General features: G+C 35.7%; 1 protein-coding gene across 1 annotated transcript in view; it reads left to right on the top strand.

The window, feature by feature from the left end:
- Positions 1–19,570, top strand: part of MYO16 (myosin XVI) — a 439,204-nt gene that overhangs the window by 109,366 nt on the left and 310,268 nt on the right. Inside the window, exons 10-11 of the mRNA XM_006770695.2 lie at positions 6,447–6,597; positions 14,532–14,642. Coding sequence (XP_006770758.1) covers positions 6,447–6,597; positions 14,532–14,642 — 262 coding nt within the window. The remainder of the gene's footprint in view (positions 1–6,446; positions 6,598–14,531; positions 14,643–19,570) is intronic.

Here is a 19,570-nt window from a genome sequence, read left to right as displayed (position 1 = left end):
GTTGTGAAATATTTACTACTGATACTGATGACCCAGGCATCTTGAGAATCATCAGTCTCAGTGACCATTGTGCAGTAAAATAGCATCACCTGAGATAAAGTTCGACCAGACCCCCAGTTCTGGATTCTTCAGAGTCTTCATTTCATTTGGAGGTCCTTGTACTATTGTTGTAGATATCAGGGGAGCTGTGGCTGGCTATGAACAATCTGGATTTTATTAGCTTGTGGTCCAGAGGGATTCATGACATACAAGGCACTTCCACCAGAACCTTTGGGTTTGTATATCAAAGTTTATTACTTCTGTTTAATAAAAGTTGCCAGGGATCAGAAACATTCTTTATTTATAATAGCTTTGTGTATGAAAGAAATTATATATAAGTCCACTTCAAAATATTGGCACTTATTAAAAAAGGAAACTGTCTTATTTAGAGACTTCCCTTTTGAGCAGGAATAATATTTAAAGTGAAATCTTCTTATGCAAGCTTCATGTAAAGAAAGCAATTTTAGTTACACCTCAGACTTTGGTGTTTAACTATTGGCTTTAAACATCATACTTAATGAATAATGATGTTGTTTCTTATAAATATCATATGTAAAATGCCTATTCAGCACTTCAAGCAAATGTAACACTTGTCGCATTTGGATTAGAATTTTTTTGCAGATATCTTTTGAGAACTACTGAGATGAATATGATATGTTATAAAAGCAATATAAATTTTAATCCTACCACAAGTCACACATTGAAATTTTTTGGGGGTTTTAGACATGTCATATTTTACTAAAGTGGCTTTTTAAATTATAAATATTTTTCTTATAAAAACTAAAGTCATTTGTGTGTGTGTGGTGTGTGTGTGTGTGTCAGGGGGAGGGGGTACTAAAGAAAGAAATCAATTAATTTAAAACTCTCCAGGAACTATTTCATTCAATGTTAATTTTTGGATCTTTCTCTTATTTTATAGATGCAAAAAAAATCCCAAATTCCCTATAATAAATAACTTATGTAGCTATGTTCCAAGTATTAAAATTGAGAAGTATTTATTCAGTCCATTACTTTAACCACCAAAATAACTGAGCCACATATGCCATTTCTTCACATTTGTTTCTAATAGATTTTTGTCTTCATTGGCCTAAGATATCTCAGTAGAGTCAATTTTATTTATTCTTTATGGTTTTATAAAATTGCTTTAGATATAATGGCCTATACTTGTTGCCTTTATTAGCTTCATTTTATTATGCTCCTGTTTGCATTTTCAGAAATAAAATCTCAGTTCCTACAGGCACATGTGCTCTGCGTGGCATGCCTTTTATGTTCGTAGAAATAAGTAAGTCTTGGCTAAATCCAGTAGAGTTTAGAAATTGGTTGTCTGCTGTTATAGTCCCATCTAATTCGTCCCACAGTCGGGCTACAGCTATCCTTTCTCCATTAACCAAAGTACTCTTAGATGATACCTATTCCGTTTTCTTTATGTTTATTGAGCCTGTCATATCAAAAACTTTGTTTTAGAAAATATACTATTTCAATCCTATTTTTTTCTGTTTCTCACTGATAAAGTGCTGTTCCTAATAATTCTTTTTATAATCAAAATAATATTTTCTCATTGAAGACAATTTGGAAAGTTCATCCTGAAGCAAGAAAAAACAAACAAAACCAACACTCATTAGCATAAGAGAAAAAAAAATGAACCAGAGAAGTTAAAAATGCAAGAAAGGCTTGCTACTTCATAACTATAATGTTGCTACTGTTATGAATCGTCATGTAAATATCTGATATGCAGGATGGTTTTAGGCGACCCCTGTGAAAGGGTTGTTCGACCGCCAAAGGGGTCACGACCCACAGGTTGAGAACCGCTGGATATGGAAACATATATAAGGAAATATTTCATAGATGTGAGGGTGGGTTTTTAGGTGTAGGCAGTGTGGCATGGTGGTTAAGAACACAAGCTCTGGAGCTCAAATCTCAACTCAACTACTGCATGCTATGTGTCCAGACCAAGTTCTTCTAGGTGGCCCTCAGTTTACTCCTCTATGAATAGATATAAAAATAGTGCCTACTTTATAATGTTGTTTTCAAATAAAGAGTGAATATGTGTAGAGTACTTAGACTCTCACACATTAAATACCACATAATTATTTAATGTTTTGCAGTGGCTCACTTAAATTATAGAAAATTTAGGAAAACCCACAACTGTCTTCAAATATCTAAAAGGCTCTCCTGTCAAAGAAGCATAGGGCACACCCTTGGGAGCCCTAAAAATGATGAATACAAGTTTGAGCAGACAGGCATTGTTCTAAAATTGCTCATGGAAGAAATAAGGCTTCTTTGGGAGTTATGGATATTTTATCACTAGATTCAAAAAGATCTGGATATGAAATTAATTTTTATAAGAATTATAACATTCTCTTTTTACAGTAAATTTTTAAAATTAATAAGCTTACTACTGGGAGGGATATGTGCCCTGGGCACTCTCCACATTCTTGCTCAGTTTGTTAGACTGCAAGGAGCATAGTCATACAGGTGACTAAGTAGTTCACAGAGACCACAGCACTCACCCCCAGAAGAGGGCACTGGCTCGTCTGCTGCTTGGTTCATTGTTTGCTGCTTGCTCAAAAACTACTCGAGCCCAGCCAGCATGGCTCAGTGGTTGAGCATCCACCTTTGAACCAGGAGATCACGGTTCGATTCCTGGTCAAGGCATATGCCCGGGTTGCAGGCTTAATCCAAGTGTGAGGCATGCAGGAGGCAGCTGATCAATGATTCTCTCATCATTGATGTTTCTTTCTCACTCCCTCTCCCTTCCTCTCTGAAATCAATAGAAGTATATATTTTTTAAAAATTACTTGACTCTTTGCTAGTTTTCTCTCCTACAACACAACACCCTGCTTGCATAGGCGTCCATTTAAGTCCACTGGTGTTGCCCACTCCTCTCCTTTATGGGACAGGGGGCAAGGAGAATTTGGGCAAACATGAAGCTCTGGATACTGTGTTTGCCGTGAGTAATAACGTTTTCTGTCTATGATCCAGGGATCTCTTGTCTTCTGCACCACCCTTGAGAGAGTAGCAAGCTAACCTGTCAGAGCTCCTAAGTAGAGTAAAAACCCAGAAACGTCACAGTTCTGGACACATATAAATAGCAGGTAACTTTATTGCCTGCTATAACCATAGTCATTGTGCTCAGCCCTTTATGTGTGTTATGTTAGCAATCCCTCACTACAAGCCTTTTCTACTGATTGGCTTTATGGAATGCTTTTATAACTTGCCCAAGGTGGCACAGCCAGACATCGAACTGTGTAGAATTTCTGACCCAAAAACGTATGCTTGTTGCAGCTATACTAGACCATCCTGCTGCCTCTTTGTAATATATGTCCCCACACACCTACTTGAAAATATCTTCATTGACTGAAACACTTTAAAGCATCATCATGCAGAGATTAAAGGGAATAAACTGATTTCACATTTCTGTAACATGTTCTTTAGCTATCTCTGCTTTTCCTCTAGGCCTGGCTCTAATGTGGCCATTTATGGGTCTGTCTTTACTCATGTGTTCCTAGATTACAGTAGAGTCGGATGACAGAGCATAGAAATGGGCTGCAAAACAGTGAGACATTGTGATTACTGAAAGAAGCCCTTCAATTCCTCTCTTCCTCCCTATCAAGGTTAAGATACCAAATTGTTTATATTTCTATATACTAACAATCAGCAACTGGAAACTGAAATTTAAAGATACATTTACAATGGCATAAAAACATGGAATACATTAGAATAAATGTGACAAATTACTTGTAAGATTTTAATGCCATAAAACCATAAAATATTGGTGATAGAAATTAATGAAGATCAACATGAATGGAGAAGTATACATGTGCTTAGGAATGACAGAATTTAACATTGTTAACATGTAAATTTTCCCCAAATTGATTTATCAAATGAATGCAATGCTAATCAAAGTCCCAACAGGCATGTTTATAAAAACTGACAAATAGATTCTAAAATTTATGTAAGAATGCTAATAACCACAAATATGCAAAATAATTTTTATAAAGGAAAAGTTGAAGACTCACACTACCTGATTTTAAGCATTACTCTGAAGTTTCATTAATCAAAACAGTATAATATTGGTGTAAAAATAGACTATTATATCAATGAAATGCAATGGATTGTCCTAAAATAGACCCACACATATATGGTCAATTGATTTCTAACAAAGATGTTCAGGCAATTGGCTGGGGAAAGATGTTCTTTTCAGAAATGATGCTGGAACATTTGGACAGCAATATGAAAAAAAAAGAATGAACCACAACTCATAGATAGCACCATATACAAAAAGTCACTCGCAATGAATAATAGACCTAAATGTAAAACATAAAAATCTAAAACTTTTGGAAGAAAACCTGGGAGAAAACCATGTTCATCTTGGGTTCAGAATAGAATTCTTAAATAAGATATAAGAAGTACAGACCATAAGAGGAAAAAATTCTTTAAAACACACTATTAAAAATTGAAGACAGCCTAGCCAGTATGGCTCAGTGGTTGAGCTTCTACCTGTAAACCAGGAGGTCACCGTTTGAATCCTGTTTAGGGCACATGCTTAGGTTGCAGGCTCGGTCCCCAGTAGGTGGCATGCAGGAGGCAGGCAATCACTGATTCTCTCTCATCATTGATATTTCTATTTCTCTCTCTCTCCTTTCCTCTCTGAAATCACTGACAAAATATTTTTTAAAAAATAAAGACAAGACACAGCCTGGGAGAAAATATTTGCCAAGTATGTATATAAGGGACTTGAATCCAAATATATAAACTCAAGAACCTGACAACAAAGAACCAGTGAAAAATAGTCAAAAGACTTGAACGTGCCCTTTACCAAAGAAGACACATTTATCTCAAATAAGCACATTGAAATGCAAAGTAAAACCACAGTGAAAAGCCACTAACACACTTACTAGAATGGATTTTTAAAAAGTATTGGTAATTGTATACCTGAAACCTATGTAATTTTATTATCCAATGTCATTTCAATAAATTCAATAAGAAAAAAAAAATATTGGCAATGATGTGAAGCAAGTGAAACTCCAACATATTGCTGGGAAGTGCCAAATGGTACAGCCACTTTGGAAACTGTGTGGTTTTTCCTAGATATTTAACCAAAGTAAATGAAAGTATATGTCTTCACACACTCCTGTATATGGATGTGTATAGAAGCTCTACTCAAAATTGACAAAAACTGGACACAACCCAAATCTTTGGTGAATGGTTAGCCAAAGTGTAGTATATCCTGCAGTAGAATACTACTCAGCAATAGAAAACAAAGCTATTGCTATATGCAGCAACGTGAGTCTCAAAAACATTGCTAGTTAAATGTAGTCATACACAAAAGTCTACATACTCTGACCGCTTTCATATGACATTTTGGAAAAGGCAACAATAGTATCAGTGGTTGCAAGGGCCAGGAGGCAAAGGAAGATAATTGACTCTGAAGGGTGATCAAAAAGAGACACAGGGGAGTGATAGAAATTCTATGTACTGCTGATTATGTTGGTCACACCATTAAATGTATACAATTCAAAACATATTGATTGTAACTCTACAATGTGTGAGTTTTACTATATGTAAATATAACTCAAGAAATTTGAATTTTTAAAAAGCCAAAATAGGTGCACTGCACTTCTATTAGAACCGCAACTACTATTGTAGACTACATGAAATAATTAGGTTTACATATATTGCACCTGATTAACTATATATGTATTTCTGCTTGTATGATGACATTTAGGAAAATATATTTTAAAATCTAAATATAAAAATGTTATAATGAAATTCAACTTTTAGATGTGTTTATTTTCTATGAACATTACAGCATTTCTTTGGGTAATGCAGTCTATAGCATAACAAAACCACAAAGTAGCTTTTATTTTAGTTTTTGGCTAGATTGAGCTGTATAGAAATAATAAAACATTATTTTGTTAATATTGCAATCTTATGCACATCACTTCTCTCTTAGTACCCTATTGTTATTTAGTTACAAACTCTGTTGCCCACAACGCTATATTTTAAATCCTATATGTACAGCATTTCAATTAATTGTATAGTTTTGCCTTTACTTGTTTATTATCCAGTTTCACACTGAAATATCTTTCCTAGTTTAGTCAGGTGTGTCAACCTTAGCTTTTAAATTGCTTATTGATTTATCTATTACAGTCATACATACATTTGTAAATATATTCTTCTCAAGTTGAACATATTTTTCTTTTCAATGTGTAATTGAATGAACTTCAGAGCTAGTAGAAAGGCTTACAGATTTCCCATTGTGTTTTTTTCCCTTCAGTATTGAGAAACTGTTTCCTTCTTGAATAAAACAACTATCTATAATTGAGATGTCCTGTCGTGGTAATTTCTGATTTATATAGCCATGTTGGAAGAAGACTAATTCTAGTATTGATTATTTCCTGTAGCAGTCCCCTGGTGTGGCCAATTGCCAAGCAAGACAGTTTGTTGGAAAAAGACATTATGTTCAAAGATGCAACAAAAGGCCTATGCAAGAAACAGTCCCAGGACAGCTCTCCTGAACGCTCCACTGTCAATGGCCCCACCAAGCCTGAGCAGGTAATTACCCGCCATGTGCGTCTGCTAGTATTGTGTCCTGTTCTGTCCCAAAACAAATACCCATGGATTTCCATTCAATGAAACTTTAGTGAAAGCATAGGTTAGTATTTTAAAATTTTTATTTATGAAATGTTATTGTGTTTTACTGTCCATTAACAAACATACTGCTATTGTGTTTTAGAAAGATTTGAATTTACTGTCTTTTTAAAAAATTAATTCTCACCAGAGGATATTTTTTTCCTTTTCATTGATTTTTTTAGAGAGAATAGAAGGGAGGGAGAGAGACAGAGACAGAGAAGCATGGATGTGAAAGAGACACATCGATTGGTTGCCTCTCACACACGCTTTGGGGCTGGGGATTGAGCCTGAAATCGAGGTACGTGCCCTTGACTGGAATCAAACACGTGACCCTTTTGTCCTTGAGCCAACGCTCTAACCACTGAGAAAAACCAGCTAGGATTTGAATTTACAGTTTGGACTTATTTATCAGGATTGTAAGCTCAGCCAATATATTAATTCCTGAATATTCCTAGTTCTTTCATTGATCATTATTTTAATAATTGTTTCCTTCAAATAGCCAAATATTTTCCACAAGAAGAAAGACAAACCAATCAGAATCATTTATTCTTAAAATAAAGTAACTGTGATGTTGTACTGTGTATGTATCTATGTGCATATGTGCATATTTCAGTGCCCGTTATGTGAGATCATTTTGACATGCTTGGAGTTACAGAATTTAATGTATTTTATGTTATCATTTTCATAGAAATAAATGATTTGTATATGCGTTGTGTTTTATAAATGGTAGAGTATTTTATAAATGGTAGAATAATCCTTGAAATGTCTTGTTTCAATGTATCTATGAATATTTTAAAGGTATTTTAACTGTTTTCTAAAGACTTTTCAAATTTTCTTCATCTCATTAATTTCTATTTTAGAATAACTAAAACAGCAAAACATTGGAAATACTTTTGAATTTTATTAGGCATATTCATCTGCTCAAGCTACCATAACATAAAACCACAAACTGGGTGGCTTAACCAGCAGAAATGTATTTCTCAACATTCCGGAGACTGGAAATTCAAAATCCAGGTGCTGGCTGAGCCTGTTTTTGGTGAAAGCCCTCTTTCTGGTTTGCAGATGGCTGCTTTGTCACAGAGTTTCACGTTCTGTTTCTGGTGAACAGTGTTGCTATGAACATTGTGTACAAGTTTTTATATAAAAAAAGCTGTTAAATGCCCACCCTTTTTCCTCTAAAGCAGCGGTTCTCAACCTGTGGGTCGCGACCCCTTTGGGGGTCGAACGGTCCTTTCACAGGGGTCACCTGAGACCATCGAAAACACATATATAATTACATATAGTTTTTGTGATTAATCACTATGCTTTAATTATGTTCAATTTGTAACAATGAAAATACATCCTGCATATTAGATATTTACATTACGATTCATAACAGTAGCAAAATTACAGTTATGAAGTAGCAACGAAAATAACTTTATGGTTGGGGGTCACCACAGCATGAGGAACTGTATTAAAGGGTTGCGGCATTAGGAAGGTTGAGAACCACTGACCTAACCCATACCCTCATTTAACTTTTATTATCTCCTAAAACCCTGTCTCCACATACAGTCACATTGGCAGCAAGAGCCTCAACATATGAATTGTGGGTAACACAATGCAGTCCATAGCAGTAGGCAAATTGAATGTTAGGAAAATTTAAGGCCAAGTTGTTTCTTAACTTTCTTAAGGGTCTTATGAGCTTCCTGTAACTTTAGGTACATACAACTAAGTGAAAACATTTACTTTTAAAAGGCTACATATATTCTGATTCCACTACTTGACATTCTAGAAAAGACAAAACTATGGAGACAGTAAAATGGTCAGTGGTTGTCAGCAATTGTGTGAAGGAGGAATGACTAGTAGCACAGAGGGTTTTTAGGGCAGAGAAACCACTGCCTATGACACTATAGTTGTGGCTACATGTCATTACTCATTTTTGAAAACCCACAGAATGTACAACACCCAGAGTGAACCCTGATGTAAGCTATAGCTATGGATATTGGGTGATTATGATGTGTCATTTGCTTCATCTATAGTAACAAATGTACCACTCAGTGGGGATGTTGATAACTGGGCAGACTATGTATGTCAGGCCAGAGGTATATGGGAAATCTCTATACTTTCCTCTCAAAACTGCTCTAAAAAACTAAGGTCTTTAAAAAAAATGAGAAGACATTCATACCATAATGTCACATATAATCCTTTTATACTTAATAAGTAGAATGGCTTTTCTTTTTAAATATAAGCTCTTTGTAATTGTATTCTAGACAGGAAAAGTGGTTGTAACCATATTCTGTTTATTTGGTACTAAAGAGGGAATAGCGTATTCAGGTTTTAGGTTTGTATATTATGTATTTAATATTCACCCATGTCTTCCACTGTGGGCATTACGTTGTCACATGTTCTTGACATGAGGTGCACCGGTGATTCTTTCCAGAGGAAGAATCCTGCCTGGATCATACATTTATATCCCATAGGAGGGCTTTAGAAAAGACTTGTTAAAGCAGTAACATTCTGATTAACACTTTAAAGAGAAATACATAATGTAGAAAAAAATTTTTGAATTGAAACAGAGGCCACAGAGTCTCTCCTTCCAGGATTTTGAAAAATGTAGGTCATGTCAAATGGTAACTGTATAAATGAATAGTCAAGGCTTGATTTAAATTTTTAAAATATATATTTTTATTGACTTCAGAGAGGAAGAAAATGGAGAGAGACAGATAGAAACATCAATGATCAGACAGAATCATTGATAGGCTGCCTCCTAGGTGCCCAGCACTGGGAATTGAGCCTGCAACCCGGGCATGTGCCCTGACTGAGAATTGAACTGTGACCTCCTGGTTCATAGGTCTTCACTCAACCACTGAGCCATGCAGGCCGGGCTGATTTAAACTTTTTATGGTTCTGATAATCAGCAACATTAACAATTGCTATTATAAAATCTGTGAGAATGTAGAATTTTTCTAAAATTGCTTTAAAATTTGTAAGACATTTTTCCTTCTTTTCCAATTTTGTTTTGTTATCCCCTCCTCTCTCATGCCCTGTCCTCTTCTATTCTATTTTTAGTTTCTACCTTCCTACAGTCTTTTCTCTCATCTTTCCTTTGAGAATAGTTGAGGTTTAAAATTAGGTCAAATTTTTATTCCATTTAGTGAAGGCATGTTATCCTGGGAGGAAAGAGAGAGGATGACGGAGTCATACAGATTTGTTCTGGTTTAGGGCTGCTGCTGGAACTCTTAACTATGGAAATTCTTTAACCTCACTAAGCCCCGTCTGTGAAATGGATACATAATGCTGACCTTATATGGCTGTTAGAAAGATGACAAAAGATTAAGGCTGTAAGGTGACAGCATTTTGCCAAGAGTAAAATAAAAACTCAGCAAGATGTATTCATTATTTTATTTTTATTTGTATAGACCGTCTATTAGGTTTGGCTAGAGTGATTGAATCCTCTGTTCTCTAATTTATCTGCTCTTGATTTATGTAAATCAAGTCAACATATCAACCAGGTTTTATTTTCAGTGTAAATATAGGTTTTTTTTTAGAATACAATAATACAAAATAATACTGTATATTGGTTAACATTTCAAAGCTGAAAAATGCTTTCACTTGCATTATTTTAACCTTCAAAATACCAGTGTGAGCAGGTTATTACACACTTTTAATACTTATACTCAAATTTCAAACTGAATTTAAAGTGACCAAACTTAAACTCAAGAAGCAGAAGCAAATGACCTAGAATCGCCTGCTTCTTTTACTCTGCGGCCAGAGCTCTTCTAAGGACAGCGCAGCTCTGGCTCCTCTTCTCTCTGGCTCGCTGCTCACTTCTGTGAGTAGGAGAGAGAGTTTGCATTCCGTGGCTGCATGGGCAGGATAGGGGTTTCAAAGATTGGAGGGAGTTCTCTTTCTAGAGTCCACAGATACACCAACATCCACAGACACAAAAATACAAGTCCTTAGCCAAACAAGGCACAGTAAGTGTAAAGGACCTAATACATTTCACTACGAAACATCTAACAGAATAACAAAGGCAAGGAAAAAGCCGTTTACAGGTAAATGATGTGCATGCATCGTAATGGGCTTCAGCCTTGGGAGATTCAGTACAAAGTGTGTTATCAGATTAATGCCCTTTCCCTGTTATGACCATCCTAGTCACTTGGGTTATTTTCTTTTTTCTTATCATGGTTTTCTTTTTTCTCCTCATTCATGCACTCAGTTCTTTCCTCCTAATCTGCCTTCCCAACAATTTTGTTGCCCTTATCCCATTTGTCAAACCATCTCTTCTGTCCATGGGCCTTCTAGTTCCTGAGTATGTTCTACTAACTTCTTGCAGAGCAAAATCACCAGCCACCGAACAGCACAGCAAAGTCGACAGCGCTCAGAGCAGTGTTGACAAGTGGAGACAGGGAATCAGGGAATTAAAATATTTTCCAATTTACATTTCCTTTGGATCTCGAAACATTTCTGAAAGTGTACCCTGAATTTTGTCCACTTGGTGTTCTAGATCTCTGCTTTTGGAAATATATGTGGAGAGATATATAATGGTTAGTTTCTATGTCTTCAGAAGAACCAAGATGGTGAATTCTCGAGAGGATGTTATTTTTTTTTTTACATATTTATCCCATATATTTTTTGACTATGGTAATACTTATTTGGCAGACATTGGTATAAAAATATTCACAGACATGTTTTTCTTCTTCTTTCTACTTGTTATCAGCTGCCACAACACTTTTGAACTCTTTATAAAAAATGTATCTTTTTGACAACCTTGCTTAAGATTGATTATCAAAGCTTCCTTCCTAATCATTTTGGTATCTCGGTATGATAAATTGAAGGAATTCTTCCCTTGATCTAATGTAACACTGTATTTGTCACAGTTCGTTACTATAAACAGACAAGGGAGTCTTCACATTTTTATTGTCCGCCTAGTATATACTCTAACCCATGCAACAGCTGTGCCACTGAAGATGAAAACCCTCAAGAATACCAGGGAGATGTCTGCAATAGTTCCTCTAGGCTCGTCAGAACAAATGGGGAGCTTCTGCTGGTGATAGTCATGCTGTTCCTGAATATGCATGCAGAGATTGTGTTGAGCTCATTAAAGCTGTGGTTATCAGAGGAGTATTACCTCAGTGTAAATGATTACTTCTGAAGATAAACAAATCTTGCTCTTGATTTTTCTTCTTTTTATTATTTGTTTGGGAGTTAAATATGAATGTTAACTTGTGTGAGACTTTTGTCTTATCATTGCATTGTTCAAAGTTGTTGCAGCCATATATTTGGCTTATCTCTTGTTATGCATGGATATGTATATATTTGTGCATTAATTTTGTGTGTGTATGTATACATGCACCGGGTGAAAGAGGTGAAGGGATTGAGAAGTATAGATTGGTAGTTACAAAATAGTCATGGGGATGTAAAGTACAGCATAGGAAATACAGTCAATCATATTGTAACAACTATGTATGGTGCCCGTTGGATACTGGAAATATCAGGGGGAACACTTCGTAAAGTATATGATTGTCTAACCACTATGCTGTACACCTGAAACTAACACAAAATAATACTGAATGTAAAATGTGTTTAATTTTTTTTTTCAGAAAGTTAAAAAAAAGATCTCACAGGAATATATACCCCTGGGATTTAAACATCATTCTCCCAGATGAATACAATCAATTGATGTCTTAGGCTTAGATGAACTTGAATATTTCAGTATTCCAGTCCTCAGATCAGTGTGTAAGATTTTGACCTGAATTAGCATGGCCATTGAAGAAGCAGAAAGGAAAAGTACCGAGGGGATAGACAGGGACAGTTATCGCTGCTTGATTTTCATGCTTCTCTGAGAACTGTTAGTCTCGGCAGCACTTTGGGCCTGTGACTCTTCAAAGTGGAACTAAATATATAAAGTTAAAAAAAAAAACACATCACACAATCCCCGAATTGATGTTGACAACCCAGAAAGTATTAGGAGAGCTGAGACATGATGGCTTCTCTTCAGCAGCAAGGACCAGTTTTTATACTGTGCTTGAACTATGGAGGTCCGTACTTCTGACACTATCAAAGACGCAAAGCTGTGCTTCTAACCTCAAGTTAAATGTCTAATTTTAGTAAGACTGTGTTATACTAGTATGTCCTTGGTAGGTTAATTCTGAAAGATATTTGAGACGTTTTATTATTTAAATCCTACAAAAAAAAACAACAGAAAATAAACTGAAGGTGTTGGCTGAGTGTATGCATGTTGTGGGAGAGGAGGAGGCTTGTTCCTGACATTCTGAGGTCTGGAATATTTTACAAATTAATTTTAAATAAATAAACATGTTTTTATTGGATTATCGTGTTTGCCACTTATACAAACGGTTGTCTTTCCAATGCAAGAGAGCCTGCTGCCATGACTCCCTTCCAACTGGAAGATAAAACAATCCACTCTTCTGAGTATGTGAAATTCTCAGTAAAGAATTTGGTGTTCTATTATTAATGCATTAGGATTAACAGTCTTGGATAACCATGATCTGAATTTAAGAACTCATGGGAAAGATTGCATTTTTGAAAATAACCACTCATGTCAGAAAAAGAGCCCTAAATTTAGCTTTTAAAAATGTGTAATATTTTTTACTCTATAAACATTTAGCTGAACAGTAATATTTAGGATCAACTTATTTAGTGATGGTACATCCAATAGTTAAATGTATAATACAAATATAAAATGTAAATACAAATATGAATGCTAATTATAAAAATAAACTTACTGTTATTACAAATTAACTATGGCATTCTGCCTGTGTGGCTCAATTGGTTGTGCGTTATCCCATGAACCAAGAGGTCACCAGGTCAATTTCCAGTGGGAAATCGATCTGAAACATGCCCTGGTTTCAAGCTCAATCCTCTGTATGGGGCGTGCAGGAGGCAGCTGATCAATATTTCTCTCTCAAGTTACTGAAAACATATTTTAAAAATATTAGCTATGGGCACCAACATATTAGCTATGAACTCATAGGAATGTTAATAAGATTATTCTTGTTCTTTTGTTCCTCAGTGTTTTACATGAGAAGAACAAAGTTGTCACATTATATCTAATATTTGCTTTGCAGAGCATATCCTGTGTATATAAAGTTAAAAATTGGCCAATTTTAACTTATAAAGGCTAGATTTTAATCTAATTAAATAATACAAATTTGTCTTTTTAACTTTTAATCTTGTCTAATTTTTAAACTGTTATTCTATATTACATTGAATAGGGAAGCATTTTTTCTTGACAGAATTATCTTAATCTCGAAGTTACTTTAATATTAAAAGTATTGTAAAGCAGAATAAAAATCACAAGCCAAAATTCTAGAGTTTACTTTAAAAATCTGGCCTTCTCATAGATGTATGCAGAAACTAAATTCCAGGCAGATCGCTTCCATGCCAACAACAGTAATTTGAGAAAGTTTTGCTTTAGCTTTGGAAACACTGCAAATACGTGAGCTTTATTCAGCTGCTTGTCTCACAAAGGACTTAGCACAGTTTAGAGCTGTCTAAATTGTAAGTAGGGACTAAGAAGGATCAACCTGCTGAAATGATTTTGATAGACTTAATGTCTTTGAAGGATGTAAGCTGACATTTGGGGTGTGTGTGTGTGTGTGTGTGTGTGTGTGTGTGTGTGTGTGTGTGTGTGTGAATGCACTCGTGGGTACGCAACAGAAATTCTCATCTGAATGTATTTTTCTATGACTTGAATTTTTTTTTCTTATAAGTGAGCCATTTCATCTTTTAATAACAGTTTCAAACTCATGTGGTTTTTAAACTTTTGACATGTAATTGAAATAGAACATCCAACTGTGAAGAAAGTTGATTGCAAAGCAATTAGAATTGATCTTTCTTATTTTTCCTCCCAGGTCAAGCTAATGCCTCCTGCTCCAAATGATGACCTAGCAACACTCAGTGAGCTCAACGATGGCAGCCTACTTTATGAAATTCAAAAGCGCTTTGGGAACAATCAGATATACGTAAGTGCCTTTGAAATTGCCTTTTGCACTGCATTTGTCTTGCAGCATATTTTTACTCTTCAGTGCTGCAAATATTACAGGTAATGTATTTGCTGTTGCTTCTGGTCATGCTGATGGCTTACAGTGGATTTCTCCAGAGCTCAGGGTGATTCTTCTGATGCAATTCTAAGGCAAGTTCAGCAAATTCCAAATTTCAAAGCTGTTAACTAAAAGTTAATATCCTGAGGGTAGACAACTTTCTTGTAATGCTTGCTGTGGAAGATCTTGCTTGAACCATCAGATCTGCTAATCACTTTTGAAAATGTTGTTTTTTTCATTTATTTAATTTAGCCTTCTACATCTGGAAAAGGAAAACTAAAGAAGAGAAGTTAATTATGCAAGGAAAACGGCCTCCCTATTTGCATGAAATGATAAGCTATTGTTCCTCTAAATTATCAGGAAATATCTTTGTAAAGTAAATAATGTATACAGGGATATTTGATAATAGAATATAAATATATGGCTCGGATGACAAACAGCATGGAGAATTTATTTGCTGTGGTTCTTCCTTGCTTTATATGTGTGAATTCTACCAATACTAGTAATAATTTAGACACCATGTGATCTCATATCTTAATCTCTTTCTCTCTCTCCTTGATTTTGTTATATTCAACTCAGAGCAATTCAATCAGAATATCTATAGTGAAATCTGATTATACACATGTCTGCTATCTCTTTTTGACAACATCCTTTTTTTCTAGTCTGTTGAGAAATTGATTAAGTAATTTTCATGGAAATATGAAGTCTGTGATTCCCTTATAAGTCATCAATTGTCAGGTGCTGATTAGCTTATGAAAATTCAATGCAGCATTTTAATGCTTGGATAAATTGCCTGCCACTGTAAATACACTTAGAATTAAATACCTCTTTTAAAATTAATGGAATTGAGCCATTGGCATAAAGTGGAGAAAACCGATTATGTTGGTCTGTTACTATCCTGTTACTTGTGTAATATTTTTATTCCATTTTATTCTCCTTCCCTATCATTGTGTTGATTCTTGTTTTTAGCTTCTTAGTAATATCAGATGACCACTGCTCAAATTCTTTCTTTCTTTTTTTCTTTTCTATAAACCTTTAGGAATGCATTGAAACCTCAAAGGCTGAATTTCTTTTAAGAAATGTTTTTATTGCCCTTGCTGTTTTGGCTCAGTGGATAGAGTGTCAGCCTGTAGACCAGTGGTTCTCAACCTGTGGGTCATGACCCCTTTAGGGGTTGAATGACGTTTTCACGGGGGTCGCCTAAGACCATCGGAAAACACATATATAATTACATATTGTTTTTGTGATTAATCACTATGCTTTAATTATGTTCAATTTATAGCAATGAAATTGGGGGTCACCACAACATGAGGAACTGTATTAAAGGGTCGTGGCATTAGGAAGGTTGAGAACCACTGCTGTAGACTGAAGGGTCCTGGGTTTGATTCCAGTCAAGGGCACATGCCCTAGTTGAGGGCTCGATCCCCAATGTGGGGAGTGCAGGAGGCAGCCAATCAATGATTCTCTCTCATCATTGATGTTTCTATCTCTCCCTCTCCCTTCTTTTCTGAAATCAATAAAAATATATTTTTTAAAAAGGGGCTTGACCAATGATGTTCTAATCTTAAGTAACAAATACTTCCTACCTGTTTATCTGAGTCATGGCTCTAATTCCTCCACACAGTGGCCCATCTTCATAGATACTCTCTGCTCTCTGGAAAATCAGAATTAATGTCCCCTGTTTTACTAAAGTTCACATAAAATATAAATTTGCCACTGTGTGAGGCATGGGTTTCCTATTTTCTGTACTTGAAATATTGAAGAGCTAAATTGTCTAGGAACAATTTTGTGATGAGCGTTCTTTGTTATGGTTTGAATTCACCCACATGGATAGACAAGCAATTTAAACATTATTGATTGAATGGTAATAAGTGATTCTCAAAGTGTATCCTATGCACCATTGGATACATGGACCTTTATTAGCAATCTTCAATGAGAGTAAGCATTTAGAAGCTCATAGCAATTTGATGGTTTAATTTCCTTCTTTTGAATCTAATAAGAATCAAGGTATTTATTTTGTATGTCTTCGTCTTTTTCAATTTCATTGTCCAGGAATTCATCTTCATTATGTTTTACAAAAGTATTGGTCCATGATGAATTGAAAATAAAAAAAGGTGTTTCTTTCCCACAAATATAAAGGCACTAGTTTAATAGATGACTCAAAATTCAAATATTCAAATTCCAGAGTCTGATCTTGACACACCCTCCTAACATGTCCCTTCTGTAGCTTCTCGCAGCACAATTAATGGCATCCCCTTTCTTCCATCTTTCAGGCCAAAGTGCTGGTAAGAGTATTAATGTGTGTTTTTCTTCCATATCCCATATCTGATTTTACTGCAAATATCATCAGCACTTTCTTCAAAATATGCACAGAACATGACTTCCACTTCTGCCACTGGCCCATCAGAGCCAAGATAAAATATTTCATCTGAATTAATTGCTTGACAAGGATTGTCATCCTTTTTTTGGCTATAGTCTGATTTGTTATATAAGATGATCTTTCAAAATAATCTGTAAATTGCTCTTTTAACTAAGTATACAGCATTTCATGTAGCTATCAAATTGGGTAGTTTCCATACAGTCTCTAGCAGTAGGAAGTTCTCACATCATCAAACAGAAAATGAATTGCAGAGGATGAGACATCTGCTTGCTGGGAAATGCATAGAGTAAAGGCATTGCATTTCCCAAACAATTATTGTCAACGGTCACAGAGAGAATAGAAGATGCAATCACATCTCTTCATGGATGGGTGATAAGTATGCAAGCGATACTCTCTTCACAAACACACTAGTGGAACTTGAGACTCATAAATAAAAGAAACCCTACAAAACAAAAATAAATTCTGTAACATCTCATTAGCCAAATCTAGAGCCTGGCTCATCTCAGCCTCTTAATAACTTACTGTTCCCTTCAAGGTGGCCTACTTGGAGGCAGCAGGTCTTTTTAGGAGCATCTCCAGAGGTGGGAGTTTACCAGCTGCTGTCAGAAGTTGAAGTCTCCTTCACTTCCAGGTTATTTGAAATTATGTGGATGGACACATCTTTTCCAAGCTAGCCTAGTTATTTAAGGTCTCACTACAGTATGCCATGCTGTGCAGTGTCTGTCATATAGTTGCATGTGATTCCATTCAGCCAAAAAAATGCGTTTGAACACTTGACATGTGTAAGTTATTAAAAAAGTAATGTATTAGAAAAATGAGGTAAGGGAAATCTTTACATTTCTATAATTTTAAAAATTATTTCTCTGCAGTAAATTTAAAATTTTCCGTTTTATCAAAATGGCCTCTTCAGATTATGGTATAAACCTATATGAAGTCATTTTTATGACTACCATTAACATTCAGATCACATTTTCATAAATTATTTTTTATTCATTAAAATATATTATCAAAGACAATCTCAATTTTCTTTAGTAATTAGACCAATATAAACAAGTTTTATCTTATAATAGAAAAATGAAATTTGGAGTTACTCTATTTTGATTTTATTTTAAAAGTTTTTTATCTTCCTTAACTAACAGATTTCTCAATTATCCCTCAGTCTACTTTCTAGTTTCATTTTATTCTATGAATAAGACTAATTTTGAGATACTAAATGAATAAGGTCTCCTTTCAGTTCAATTATTTCACTTTCATTTCTTTTCTTCTTTACTAGGCTATAAAATTCTCACCAATCCTTTTAAGTAAATTTTGTATTAAATCACAATGTATAAAGGGAATAATGTACAATTTATTAGTGTATAGCTACATGAATTTTTATTTGTTTTACATAAAAGAAATCATCAAGTATACAGTAGGTCCTTGGGTTATGTTGGAGATCTGTTTCTACGGCTCTACGTAATGTGATTTTCTCCGTAAGTCGGAACCCGCCTACATAAGCACCTACATCACTCACATGGAGCACACACACAGCAGTAATGAAGTGAAATAGTAAAAAAATTAAAAGAAAGGTAACAATTCCTGACCATTACTTGGGGTAAATAAATAATAAAAAACATAAAGCTCATATGTACAGATGTGGAAATGATGGAACTTTTTTTTTTTATAAATAAATGGGAGATGGCGACATAACCATGAAATGACATACATTGAGTTTGATGTAACCCAAGGACTGTCTGTATTCTCTTTTGTGTTTTTCATCTTTTATTTATCATTTTGTTTCTTGTATTTATTTATACTGTTACTTGTAACACTACTTATCCACTTTTATTCCTATACAATAAACTATTATGTGATTATATCCTAATTTATTAATTGACTCTACAGTTGAGGAACCTTTGTGTCATTTTCACTTTTTGGTTGTTATCTATATACTAGGGGCTCAGTGCATGAATTTGTGCACCTTGAAAGGAACTGTGAATTGCGAGGCTGCAGTGGGCACTGGGGCAGGTTTCGGCCCATCTTCTGCGCCCCTGCCTGGCCCCTCCTGCCATGGCCACGGGTCCCCTGTATGATGGCAGCCCCGCTCCTGCCGCTGCTGCTCCCACATGCTGACAGCGCTGGCCTTGCTCACACCTGCTGAGGGCGCAGAGCGATTGGGGCCGGCGTCAGCAGCAAGTGCGAGCAGTGCTGTCGCTGCAATGGCTGCTGCCTGATCCCCTCTCAGCAGGGGAGGTGGAGAATCCCTCAGGGGCAATCGGGGTCGGCAGCAGCTGCTTGCACCCACTGACATCACTGAGCGATCCAGGCTGGCACCGGGTGCTGGCAGCGGGTGTGAGTGGCGGCTCCAGTGCAGGCAGTGGGTGCGAATGGGGCTGGCACCAGTAGCAGGTGCAAGCACCGGTGGGATTGCGGCATGCAGGAGCAAAGAATTTTGAGTAACCACCAGAAGCTTGCCCCAATGACAGTGACC

The sequence above is a fragment of the Myotis davidii genome, unplaced genomic scaffold (genome assembly GCF_000327345.1).
Source record: "Myotis davidii unplaced genomic scaffold, ASM32734v1 scaffold242, whole genome shotgun sequence".
Classification (NCBI taxonomy): Eukaryota; Metazoa; Chordata; class Mammalia; order Chiroptera; family Vespertilionidae; genus Myotis; species Myotis davidii.
This window is presented reverse-complemented; position numbering and strand designations above follow the sequence as displayed.